Below are 13,625 nucleotides of genomic sequence, written 5' to 3' on the forward strand. Positions count from 1 at the left end.
GAGCATAAGCTTACTAGCATCTGAGAACAGTTGGGAAAAGAAAATAGGAGTTAATATGTCAATAACTCATGCACAGGCAAAAACAGCTAATATACAATTATAGTATTAATATCAAACAACATTGATGTCAAACGCATTCAAAAATTATAAATGAAAACCAAATCATTATTCTAATAAAGGAAGTTTTTATTTTCACCAATGTTTAAAAATGCAGCTACCTTTGAGCCAGGAAAGAAAAGAGTAGAGTATGCCTGTATGTATTTGATACCAATATTAAACACTAACTCACTTTTAGTTCATTAGCTCAGCCTGCTACAAATAACTCAGAAAAGCAATCATAGGTAATTCTGTTAGTGTATGCAGAAAAGGGTAATGGACAGTGATTCTTTTTTTTTTAACATCTTTATTGGATTATAATTACAGTGGTGTGTTAGTTTTTGCTTTATAACAAAGTGATTCAGCTCTACATATACATACATCCCCATATCCCTTCACTCTTGCTTCTCCCTCCCACCCTCCCTATCCCACCCCTCTAGGTGGTCACAAAGCACCGAGCTGATCTCCCTGTGCTATGCGGCTGCTTCCCACTAGCTCTCTGTTTTACATTTGATAGTGTATATATGTCCATGCCACTCTCTCACTTCGTCCCAGCTTACGCTTCCCCCTCCCCATGTCCTCAAGACAATTCTCTACATCTGTGTCTTTATTCCTGTCCTGTCTCTAGGTTCTTCAGAACTTTTTTTTTAGATTCCATATATATGTGTTAGCATATGGTATTTGTTTTTCTCTTTCTGATTTACTTCACTCTGTATGACAGACTCTAGGTCCATCCACCTCACCACAAATAACTCAATTTCATTTATTTTTATGGCTGAGTAATATTCCATTGTATATATGTGCCACATCTTTATCCATTCATCTGATGATGGACACTTAGGGTACTTCCATGTCCTGGCTATTGTAAATAGTGCTGCAATGAACATTGTGGTACATGACTCTTTTTGAATTATGGTTTTCTCAGGGTATATGCCCAGTAGTGGGATTGCTGTGTCATATGGTAGTTCTATTTTTAGTTTTATAAGGAACCTCCATACTGTTCTCCATAGTGGCTGTATCAATTTACATTCCCACCAACAATGCAAGAGGGTTCCCTTTTCTCCACACCCTCTCCAGCATTTATTGGTTCTAGATTTTTTGATAATAGCCATTCTGACTGGTGTGAAGTGATACCTCATTGTAGTTTTGATTTGTATTTCTCTAATGATTAGTGACGTTGAGCATCCTTTCATGTGTTTGCTGGCAGTCTGTATATCTTCTTTGGAGAAATGTCTATTTAGGTCTTCTGCCCATTTTTCGATTGGGTTGTTCGTTTATTTGATATTGAGCTGCATGAGCTGCTTGTAAATTTTGGAGATTAACCCTTTGTCAGTTGCTTCATTGGCAAATATTTTCTCCCATTCTGAGGGTTGTCTTTTCATCTTGTTTATGGTTTCTTTTGCTGTGCAAAAGCTTTTAAGTTTCATTTGGTCCCATTTGTTTATTTTTGTTTTTATTTCCATTTCTCTAGGAGGTGGGTCCAAAAGGATCTTGCTGTGATTTATGTCATAGAGTGTTCTGCCTATGTTTTCCTCTAAGTGGTTTATAGTGTCTGGCCTTATATTTAGGTTTTTAATCAATTTTGAGGGTTTTTTTGTGTATGGTGTTAGGGAGTGTTCTAATTTTATTCTTTTATATGTAGCTGTCCAGTTTTCCCAGCACTACTTATTGAAGAGGCTATCTTTTCTCCGTTGTATATTCTTGCCTCCTCTATCAAAAATAACATGACCATATGTACACGGGTTTATCTCTGGGCTTTCTGTCCTGTTCCATTGATCTATATTTTTGTTTTTTGCCAGTACCATATTGTCTTGATTACTGTAGCTTTGTAGTATAGTCTGAAGTCCAGTGATTCTTTAAGTGGAGTTGTAGATGGGCCAGAAGAGGCAGATGAAGAGAGAGCAGCCACAGTGTCTCTAATACATAGAACTTCAACCAGAAACACTGAAGTAACAGGTGGAAAACACCTGCAACAAACTCCAGCTCCAAAGATAATTATTGTGTAGCTCAGACATTGATAATGGGTTAAGAATGACAGATTATTGCACATGTAAAGATCTAATGTATAGCTATGTTTATTTTTCCTGAAATGATACCCCCTTTACCTTTTTCTGATAACTGAAAGCTTTATAGATTGTTCTCTTTCTTCATGTACTTGTCAGCAACAATAAGCCTCAACCCATTTTAAGATAATGTAGACTCTAAGTTATGTTAACCCCTTTGTAGATGCTATACATTTTCAAACTTAAGTTTTGAACACCAATAGTTTTGTGGTGATTAAACAATTTTGAATGAAAATATGCCTCTCTAAAATATGGGGTAGTTTTTCTCTGAAACAAAGCAAATTCATCCTTGTGTACAATTACACTTTCTCTGGGGCAATCTGCAGGTCAACGTTTAATACATTCCCAAAAAGTGCTCCACTCCCACCTCAGTATGTGCACATGGGCATGCACACACATATCCAAACCCATTTTTCACGTAAAAAAATCTATCTCCCATTTTTTTAAAGAAAGTATTATACTTTCTACTGGGCATTTTTAATATGTTTCACTTATCTCTGTGTATGGATTTTTTTTCCTCTGCATAATTTATAGAATTCAGAGAAAATATGGTGAGGAATGATAAAGATTAGAATATACATGTATTTAGTTGAACTACTAAAGTACTAAAGACACATAAGTCAAAACCTTTTTACTGATACCCAAATACTATGGAGGTGCATTCCTGTATGAAGAGTTAAAATCTGAGTCACTGATTGGTTATGCAATTCTACCATGAGGTGGATATGTAATTTCTCAACCAATTCTTTTGAACAGTTTCTACTTTACATCATTCAGCCCTACTTAGTTTAAGATTTAAAGAAGTATCCTTTATATTCCTCCTAGATCAACATGTCCACAAATATCCTAAATGCAGCAGAAGTAGACTCAAGTATCAGAAGATGATGTTTAGGATCTCATCTGTCTATATCTTAGGGGGATACTTTTTTTCTATTGACAATAAATGAGAGGACATTATTACATCAGTATGTTTTGAGTAGCTTCAGATTTTCAAAAGATCCTTCTGAACTGGTGCTATCTTGGTTTGGGGTTTTCAGTATTTACCCTGGCAGCTAACATGGGGAGCTTAATTATTCTTGATTTTAGTATCTCAACAAACCAGTTACTAATAATTTATCCTAGAAACCTCTGTGTGTAAAACACAAACAGAATGTGGTCCACCTTCCCTTTCTATGGGGAGCCTTTTTAGGGAGCCTAGTGCTCTCTGCCATAAGTGAACCCCTGCTAACGAAAGGGGTTACCTAACAATATGTCTTCTAATAAAAAGGAAAGATCCTTCATAGTCTAGACTTTAAGTCCTACAACTCTAAAGCATGACCAAGTATCTTTTTGTTTCCTTTCCCCCTAACTAGCTCAAAAAATTACCTAAGGAAAAAGTGGTCGAGGTTGAATTTAGAAATGTTTCAGAAGGAAATGTAGATGCATAAAGAAATAAAAATTCAGATAGAATACATCAGTCAGAAAGCTAGAGTAAATATTTTGTGACACAACAGGAACTAGGCAAAGCACAGGAATTTAAGGAAGGACATCTTTTAATGTTTGAAACCAGTCTTTCTGTGGCGACTATGAAAGCAAGAAATACTACAACAAATAACTATGAATGGACATTATGCTCTTTGTAATCTCCCACACAATAATTTCTGTATTATCATTTACATCTCTTAATACTAACACAGCATTCTGAAGTTGCCAAGCATAAGTTGTATGCAACTGAGTGAAAAGATCAAAATCTACTCAGATTTCCAAAAGAACTGCAGAACATGGAAAATGACAGTCCCAAACATGTCCATTTGTATAATCATTGACAAAAATATAAGCCCATATTGTTATAAACAGCATGGTTATAGTGCCTACTGATGCTGTACAAAGGACTCCATAGAGAAAGAAACTTAAGTAATGTATAATAAATGGTTCATAGGCCAGTCCTTTAGTTTCCATTTTTAAACATCTTTCAAAATGGTTCATGTTCATGAAAAGCAATGTCCTGACAGTCCTGGGGTCTGTGTATTGCAGGGACACTGATAAGGGTAGTGATGTTTTCCATTTGATGAGGAAGACAAGAGTTCAGGGTCCAGGATTTGTTTAGAACATCCACCCATCTTCTGAATTTAGCAAAAGGGAACCAATCAGTGAATCAGTACCAAATAAAAATAACTGGATCATGCTGAAGCCACATCTGTAGAAACTGAAATCCATTCCATTGTGAACATGTTGAATTTTAAAAGTTACTGCTTTTTGTTCAAAGTGTGGATTTTAATGACATCTTAATAATCCTTTAGAAACGTGCTGCTGCTCAGTTCAGAGAACAAAAGTGCCGCCAGTTCTTCAACTGTAAGACAAGGTGTGTTTTGCAAATATAAAGCATATTAAATCTTCATTTTGTAGGTCGATATGAAGAAAGGTCCTCATGTAGCTGGTGCATAAATGTTGACTCATTTGCTTCCTGGAAAGCAGAAGAAAGGTAAGCACTTATCAGAAAGTCGTGGAAAAATAAAACAGGTAATATTCAAATTCTAAATACTGAAGATGTCATGTTTTCTAGTAATTAGCCCAATTTCTCAAGCTGCAGAGAAAAATTCTCTGATGAACTTCATGAATAAGGGAATTATTTCCCCATTCCAGGATACGTGGAAGGCTGCTTCCCAGCTCTCAAGAGCTGCGCATGGCCAGATAAGGAGGGGTAGCCCATTAAATCTGCTCTGGATGAGCATTTCCACTCTTTGCTGTCCCTTCAGACCATCCTCCATTTAGCAGTGTATATACTACTACTTTCAAAAGGACTGTTGGCTTATTCTCTTTGTGATCCATTGAGCAAAATCACACCTTAGCTCCACCATCTTTGCTTTACTCCCTCTTGTACATCCATCTCCTTATTTTTCAATTGTTTATAAATCTTCCCAGAGGCATAATTATTATAGTATTTGAAACAGAAGCTTGTTTAAGGAAATCTATATCTGTGATTCTTCTAAATCTAGTAAATCAGGTAATCTACAGAGAACAGTGTTCTTCTCTATTAGTAAAGAAAAGAAAACAGACCTATCATTGTGTAAAGAGCAGTAACTTTTCCTTGTAACAGTCAAATGTTTAAGCCAACTCAATATACTTGTTGATAAAGACACTCTAGAAAGTTTTCAATCTTTCATCTTAATTTAGCCACATAGAGACCCAAGATATTGGACATTCAGGGCTCATTAAGCACTGATGAAATAGATCATATAATTTTAATAGAGAATAGTATCAGAAAATTTTTACAACTACTATATACTTCATTTTGAAAAGCATATTCTCCCACTACAACAAGGTTTTGTTGTAAATTGGCTTTTCAGTGAATGATCTCTTCTATCTATTATATAAATGGTCATATGAAGTACTTTGTTTAATCATAACTCATTTGTTACTGGACAGATGACAGGTCTTAATGGTGATGCAGTATTCCCTTTACTTATTATAATGTGAATGTATTAAGTCAGCACTTTGAATACATTCTGTCCAAAATGATTGTAGGCAGAATTGTTCAGTCTTCTTTTCAGGGAATAAATATAGGCCAAAAATATCAGAACAAAAGATGGAGTTGCCTTCCTAGGCCCAAGCTCTCAATCTCACACACAAAAAAATTGGTCCAAAAATGCCACTTCATTTTTTTTAATCTTCAATTTGACTGATTCACATTTTGAAAATGGATAATTTTGCAGTTAAAATTTACAATTTTCTGGAACGTCTCCAAAAGATAGAAGGATGATGATGGATCCATGGCTATTGGAAACTCATAAAATTTTATCGGGGATTAGTTGTGATAATTCATGTGAAATATTTAGCATGATTTTGGCACATTAAGAAGGTCAATAATTATCAGTGGCAGCTCCAGAATTTCTATATAAGACAGCTTACGGTCAACAACCTGATGGAAAGTAGAGTAAGAAGACTTGTTTTGAAATTGTGATTTTTCATAGCAAGTATATTGCTTTTATTTAGATTCCATTTTTTTTTGATGTTCTCGGGAAGGAAGGGTGGATGGAAGCTATGGATAAGTGGAAAATCACCCCCCCCCCCCGCCCAGGCCGTACCAATGCTACATATGATCATTAAAGAAAGTCTTCCATTTAGGAAAGATAGGGTCAGACATTCATTCCTCTATGTACAAGGGGGCACAGGCACTAATGTCTAAAACCCAGAGGCCTGAACCGTCTCTTCAGTTTTGTTAAAACTCCTATCTGTCCACATTTACCTGATTTTTCCTGTAAACTCTGAGTAATTTGGTTTTACTATGTTGGACATTTTTTGTCTCTATTTTCTTGTACTGTTGTATTCAGTTCTAGCTCCCGAATTGTAAGCTCCCAAACTGTAATCATTCATCAGGGCTTCCACATCATGATTTTGGACAGCATGTCTATGTGCAGCAACTCTGTTTTAATATGCTATTTTCATTTTAAAATAGCATATTTTTATCTTATCTATATCATTTATTGAGTTTTTAATTCTCATTAATTTTTAGCTTACCTAATCTAAATTTTCCTTTTTATTTTCTTTTCCTTTGTAAATTTCAGTCTCCCCTAATATCTACTATTTTCAGTTTCACATATCCTTTCCTAGTCAGATATATTAAATTAATTATTTGTGATTTTTAAAAAAATAACTAGCTAGAAATAATCAAGAAATAAAATTTAGTACATGTATAGCTTTTGTGCAACATTCTAACTTTTCAAAGGTGACAATTTCATAATTTAGCCCATTCCTCCCAGAATAAAGATGAAATGTAGTGATCTGCTTAATATTAATAGGGCTTGTTACTCATTCAGGCTTTGTCTATAATTTACATTAAGCATCTCAAAACTTCAAGGATGTGTTAAAAATGCTAGATGACTAGACATATCCAGAAATATTTGCAGCCTAGTTTATAACCTCTTTTTTGATAAAATGAAAACAAGTAATATATAAACTAATGTTATTAAAGCCGTATATAATTTTTGTTATATACTTACTTAATTTACTCTCTTTGATCTGCATGCACAGTATGAAATCATAAAAGCAATAAACATCACCACACCAACACTGATTAAGGTAATTTCTACCAAGCCAAGGAGGTTTATTTTTCCAGTCACTTGATTTCTGAACATTTCTGCCTTCTCATCACCAATGGTACCAGTCTGTAATCAAGTTAATAAATAACGTTATTTGGTTAGATTTGGGAACAAAATACTCAACTCTCCACTTAAGTGTATCACTCTTTTTTTGAAACATCGCATAGATGTTAGTCATCTTTATCTGTAAGACAAGCTAATGGAATTCCCTTTGCATGTCAAAAAAGGCAATAAATGCCAAGGTAGAATATTTAGAGAGAGAAATATACTCTTCCTCCCTTGAAACACGTCAGCTAGCATTCTTCAATATACTGATTTCATTGATAAATACAATGGTCTTACTGGAATATTCTCCAATTTTCCGAAGGTTGTTTCCTAGTGGCAGAGGAAAATGCCAAGGGTCAACAGTTTTCTTCCTCTAAAGGCTTATGCAGTTCATTTCCTAATCCTGTGGCTAATCAGTTCCCTGATTTGTACTAAAAGTATCTTGTCAGGCACTAGATAGACTGCCTACATCTACTCTAAGTTTGGTTGGCTTTTATTAGCACTACAACATTCACATGGAGTTATTTGGAGTTACACGTTTGCATGACTCTTTCCTAACACATGCATTATGACAGGAAAAATTGTTTAATAAACATTATGAAAATAAGAACACTGAAATCTAACATAAGCGTGATACTTCTGTGTGATTTGGTACTCTCAAAATAATTATTATATAATTAATATATAAATCTCCCATATATGCAATGGAAACACAAGTTCAAATACTATATATGTGTATTCAGTTTTCAAACATCAAAAGCTTTTTCTGTCTACCAAGAAGCTTACTGTTTTTAGTGACTAATAAATAAAAATACTAACCTCATTAAGCCAAAGAATAGGCACAAAATAGTTCTGCTTCAGACCCTTTAATGCTCTGTAATAAACATTGAAAATAATTATGAAAATATATACTAATATACTACCCATATATGACAGAAATGTTAATAATTATTAGTGAAAATAAATGCTCAGAAATTAGCTGCTCTTGAAACTTGGTTAAGTACCTTGATGTCTGTTCCCTGTAGTGAATCATTTAAATTTTAATATGGCTGTTTCTCAAACATCTTTCACGCTTATAAATCTTTCTAATACACATTTCTAATTAGACTGACTTTTTCTAAGCCTATGTTTTGTCCTTTCAACAAATTATACCCAGGAAACTAAAATATGAATGCTGGAAACTATTCTCTTGAAAATATTTGGACAGCTAGCAAAATGAGCAGTGCCACAAATACTCATTCCAAAATATGTGTAAATACCATTTCAATACACACTAGATATAATTCTAAATTACAAATGAAAGCTATAAGCATTTAGTAATCATTTAATGACATAAAGCCAAATAGAAGGTGAAAGTTTTATTATTTCCACTTCCTGTCATAGATATACCCACATTCTTACAAGGAGGTAGTAAAAATCATAATGAAACAACTTTTTCCGAGGGACTCACTCAATTTTTCTTGCTGGCTTGACCAATATGTTGATCTGCAGCCGTTTTGCAAATCGTAAGGTAAATCCAGTTATCTAAAGAGAACAAACTAAAAATTACCAACTTATTTTAAAAACATTCTTTTATAATATCCAAAACTTATTTTTACTGTTATGTAGAACCTAAGGTGAAACCTTTGTACTTAAAACTTGTGAAATTTATTAAATAATTAATTGGACTTATTAAATATTACATACAAAACTCTCCATAGTTAACATTTTATGTGTATATGCCTGTGTGTATACAGATGTATACACACATGCATATATATGTGTACATGCGCACACACAATTTTTTGCCCAAACTACTGTCAAGGTTTTAGTTAGATTTTTGATTTTTATCTGAACTGGTTTTAGGGAATCAACAACAACAACAGTAGTGAAACCTAGAACTCATGTAGTCAGTTTAAATCCTGAACTATATATTGTCAAATATATATTCAGTCAGAATCCTGTATCGTCCATATAATTATAATGCTACTTCTGTCATTATTTAAACTGAAACATGACTACTAAAATCCTGGCATTTCATTTAACTGTTGACAAGGAAATATTAAAATAAAAGTTACAACTGTTACACTATAGGAAATTTAGTAGATTTTTTACACTAAGTATATCATAGATCTGGCCTCAAATGCACATATACCCATAAAACTTTTTCAATCCCTCATAGTCTACAGTGTCCCTTCATGTAAGCAATACTTGCAGTTAAGTATAAAAGAAGCATAAAAGAGTACCTTATACCAAATTGTTTTAAACTGATTAGAATCATTTCCTTCATTGTTATTACTGACCTTTGCTGAAAAACTAAAATTGAATTACCTTGACATTTCATAAGCAACAATAGGAAGAAATCAACGTAATTTTCATTGAAATAAAAGTAATTTATCAAGATCGTGATACAATAAATATCAATAAATGTGATTGACAAAAGGAGAGAATTTAATTTTTCCTTCATTTTTAAAAAACAAATGAGATAAATAATGTATTTGCTTACAGGTTCAACATCTAAGTACGTTCTGTGTTCTTCTTCATTTGGACTTAAGCCTTCAATAGGTTGTGCAATGTCAGGACTTGCATATAGAAAATGAGGAAGTGAAATATACACAGGTTTTCCTGAAAACAAGGTTTAAGAGACAATTGAGATAAATTGTTTTCCTCATTTCATATACCACTTAGGAAAGACTTCCTTGAAAATAAAGCTATTTAGGTTAGAAAGAGAAATGCATAAAGTTGGCTTTGAATACTAATTGGGGGATGATGGTGAGGGAAAATTATTATATATGATTGCTTTTGATCAAAAATAAAATATAAATTTCTGCATCATCCTACTAACGATTCAGTTGATGTCTGTCGTTTATCCCTTAGGTGTTTATTTTCAATATGTAATGCTTAGCTGCTGAACACAAAGTTACAACCATATACCTTCATGTTTCAGGCAGTAGTATGTCTATGGACTGAGAATTTATTTAAGAGGCTTTTCTTTCTTTATTCTCACCCATTCCAATATGAAGAAGGTGAGCAAAATAAGATAGTCTCCAAATTTCATGTTTGAAGCAATTCTTGTCTCAGACACCCTGAAATATACTTATCTTTATTTACCATTTTCTAGGGTAGAAAAGGTTAGAAAAACGTCAGATGGGTAAGTTGGGATGCTCAGAATATTCTGGGAACTATTTTCATTTTACCCTAAATCTATAAGGAGCACAGGGATTCTGCACAGCAAAGAAAACCATCAAAAAATGAAAAGGGTATATCTATGGGATGGGAAAAATATTTGAAAAATGCATATCCCATAAGTGATTAACGTCCAAAATATACAAGAAATTCATACAACTCAAAAAAATGAGCAAAGGACCTGAAGAGACATTTTCCAAAGTAGCACTGGGAAATATCAGTAGGGTTTTACCTAATAATAACTAAGTTTTGCAACACTGAAACAATTGGGACCTTGACAACGGTACAAAAATCAGAACAAAAATATCCTACCACCACCTTTACTTTCTGCCCTTATTGCTTTCACACTTTAAATTTTTGGTGCAAAGGATTCCTGGGTGAAGTTTAAAGAAAACTACAAATTATGGCATGGATTGCACCATCGAGAACTTTTACTCACCGTCTTTGCATTTGCCAATATCTAGCACACCATATGAAGTACAATTTTTGGAGATAATTTTTTCTGTGCAGAAACAGTAATTGTCTGGATTTTGAAGTGGAGATGCAAAAGCCAAGGATGGAAGAATAAATCTATACACAGGGATTCCTTTCAGATTAATTTCCACTCCAAACACAGCATAGATTGACCTAAACACAGATAAAGATCTTCATTCTGGGAAACTGAACTTCATTCTGGACATTCTTTTTTTTTCTTACTCTTAAATTTATATTACTTCCTTAAATTAGAAAAACTGAATATGATCTTGTTGGAATTCTTGCCTAATTTTTAGGGAAAAAAATTCTTGTGAAATTCTAAAATATACCGGAACTCAATACCTGAGTATGAGCTCTTACCTTTGTTTTCAAAAGCTTCTGAGAATAATTTTTGCTTGTGAACTACTGTGGAGTGTTTATACTGAGGACATTTCTCAGAGTTTCCTTTATAGATTAAATATTTATATGACTCCCTCAAGTCCTATATTTGTGCCCAATTTAAATTAAAGAAAACTAAAATTTCAATCTTCTACAACTTAATCCTGGAGAGAAAGGCTGCTCACTTGCTGGGGTGTGTGCATATGGGTTTTGATATACATCTCCTACACTTCCCCATGTACCAAGTGTCCACCATAACCCCGGCAACGTACCGGGACTGCCAATGCTTTTGTAATAGCTGCTAGGCCCCATCAATTTGAAAAGATGCTATACTGTCTGTAGAGCACATTAATATAGCTGTGACTGTGGTATCCGTCTCTTTGGACATCTTTACAAAGACTGAACATGCCTTTCTAGACTCGACTGTTACTACACATACTACTAGTTTAGTAGAAGAATGAAAATATAGTTATTGCTTAGAAATAACAAAGAAAATGATTTGCATTATGCAAAATATCCTCCTACATCTTTCAATTTTTTAAAGACTTATGAACACATTATGAATTCCATATTATATTTCTTCTTAATACATCAAGAAAAAAACTTCCCTAAATGTACTTTATTTTTCTCAAATAACATGATTATTAAGTATGAGCTTTTTGGTCTGTGTTTTATCTCTTAGGGAAAGAACTGACTTCGAGAAATACATCAATGTCTTTGTCTTACCTGCAAATGTCAGAGGAGAAAAATTGCAATACCTGGGTCTTCTCAACGAAAGGTGGAAATGATGCTGCGTCTGTTTAAAAACCAAGCCAGTGGCAAGGGATTAGGTGTAGTGTGTGTCCTAGACAAATCTAGAAACCTTGATTCCAGCAGGATTAAGAGAAACATAATGCAAACTGTATATATAATATTAAAATTCTCCGGTAGCCACATTTTAAAAATGAAAAAAGTATCTGGTATATTTTATTTAACCCAATATATCCAAAATACCATCATTTTAACATATAATCAATATAAAAATTAACAAAAATCTCAAAATCCAGTGTGTACTGTATACTTACAGCACATTTCACTTTGTACTAGTTGCATTTCAAGTGCCGAATTGTGGCATGTGCTAGCAGCTACCACATTGAACCAGTCTGTACACTGTATACAATCACTGGTATTCAATTTCATACTAAAATTTCCCACTCCTTAAAGATTAATGAAAGTTAAAAAAACATGGCAAAATCGCACGTTGTTAAAACTGTGATTGTGTGTTTTGAAATCCTCCACCTATCAGTAGAGTAGCACTTTTCTTACCTTGAGGTTCCTTTAGAACTCACTTTGGTAAATGTTGTTCTTACTTTTAATAATGATGCATTCACCTACCCTAACGTCTGATTAATATTTTTTAAGTCACTTATTGAAGTTCTCTCACTAAACAGAATTTCATGCAAATGGATGGAAAATGTACACATCAAACTAAAAAGGGCATTTGTTGAGCTTATTGAATCTCTACTATGGTTATGATCCATGGCACACACTGGATATAAGCAGGAAAAAAGAGATTATTCCTCCATTTGCTCCACAAATGAATATCACCAAAATGAGCCACCACTGAATGTGTCTGTTCAATACAGTAAGACCCATCCTTCAACTATGAATACCACACTCTTCTTCTGGTAACTGCACTAACCTTGTGATCTTATTACATTTCATTTATATTTTTGTGATAAGTGAAATGTAACAGAAGATCTCAATGAACTTGATACTGACATTGAGAGAATGGGATATTGAATATTACCTTAAACTCCACAGATAGGCCCCTGAATGGGCATTGTCTACAACTGCTGTCCCAACATCGCAGCCATTAAAGAAAAGGAATACCTTGAAAAGCTTTAAAGATGATCTGAAATATCATCAAAAATTGTGTTATAATGACACCAGCAATTACCATGGTCCATGACCATAACATAGCTGATATTAGCAGGGCTCTTTTTTGTAATACATTCAAATGTAAATCAATATTATCATTTTCTGTCTCTTTAAACTATTGAAGAAGGTAGAAGACGTACATCTAAATCATGATAAAAAAAAACACCTTGGAACACTTTCCATTTCATTAGTCTCTTTCCTAGCGCCATAACTAAGAATCTCTCTCACAGGGATTCCATCAGAGTCCTCTGGCCTGTTCAGTCTACCTGTGCTCCTAGTTTGTTTTACTGCTTTTTTATCCTTAGATACTTTTAACTTCATGCCTGATGCACATGTATTTATATTATAGTCATTAATGAATCCTCTAATTCCTGTTTTAAAACTTCTCTACTTCTCTGTTTTGGAC

The 13,625-nt window shown here is 33.8% G+C and overlaps 1 protein-coding gene across 1 annotated transcript in view; it reads right to left on the bottom strand.

The window, feature by feature from the left end:
* Nucleotides 1–3,673: 3,673 nt before the first annotated feature.
* LOC309809996 (platelet glycoprotein 4) overlaps nucleotides 3,674–13,625 on the bottom strand; it is a 48,579-nt gene continuing 38,627 nt past the window's right edge. Inside the window, exons 11-17 of the mRNA XM_082631638.1 lie at nucleotides 12,026–12,095; nucleotides 10,887–11,074; nucleotides 9,768–9,886; nucleotides 8,733–8,806; nucleotides 8,102–8,156; nucleotides 7,139–7,303; nucleotides 3,674–4,602 (exon numbers count right to left, since the gene is read on the bottom strand). Coding sequence (XP_082487764.1) covers nucleotides 7,139–7,303; nucleotides 8,102–8,156; nucleotides 8,733–8,806; nucleotides 9,768–9,886; nucleotides 10,887–11,074; nucleotides 12,026–12,095 — 671 coding nt within the window. The 3' untranslated portion in view covers nucleotides 3,674–4,602. The remainder of the gene's footprint in view (nucleotides 4,603–7,138; nucleotides 7,304–8,101; nucleotides 8,157–8,732; nucleotides 8,807–9,767; nucleotides 9,887–10,886; nucleotides 11,075–12,025; nucleotides 12,096–13,625) is intronic.

This window comes from Mesoplodon mirus (genome assembly GCF_964341445.2).
Source record: "Mesoplodon mirus genome assembly, chromosome: 9".
NCBI lineage: Eukaryota > Metazoa > Chordata > Mammalia > Artiodactyla > Ziphiidae > Mesoplodon > Mesoplodon mirus.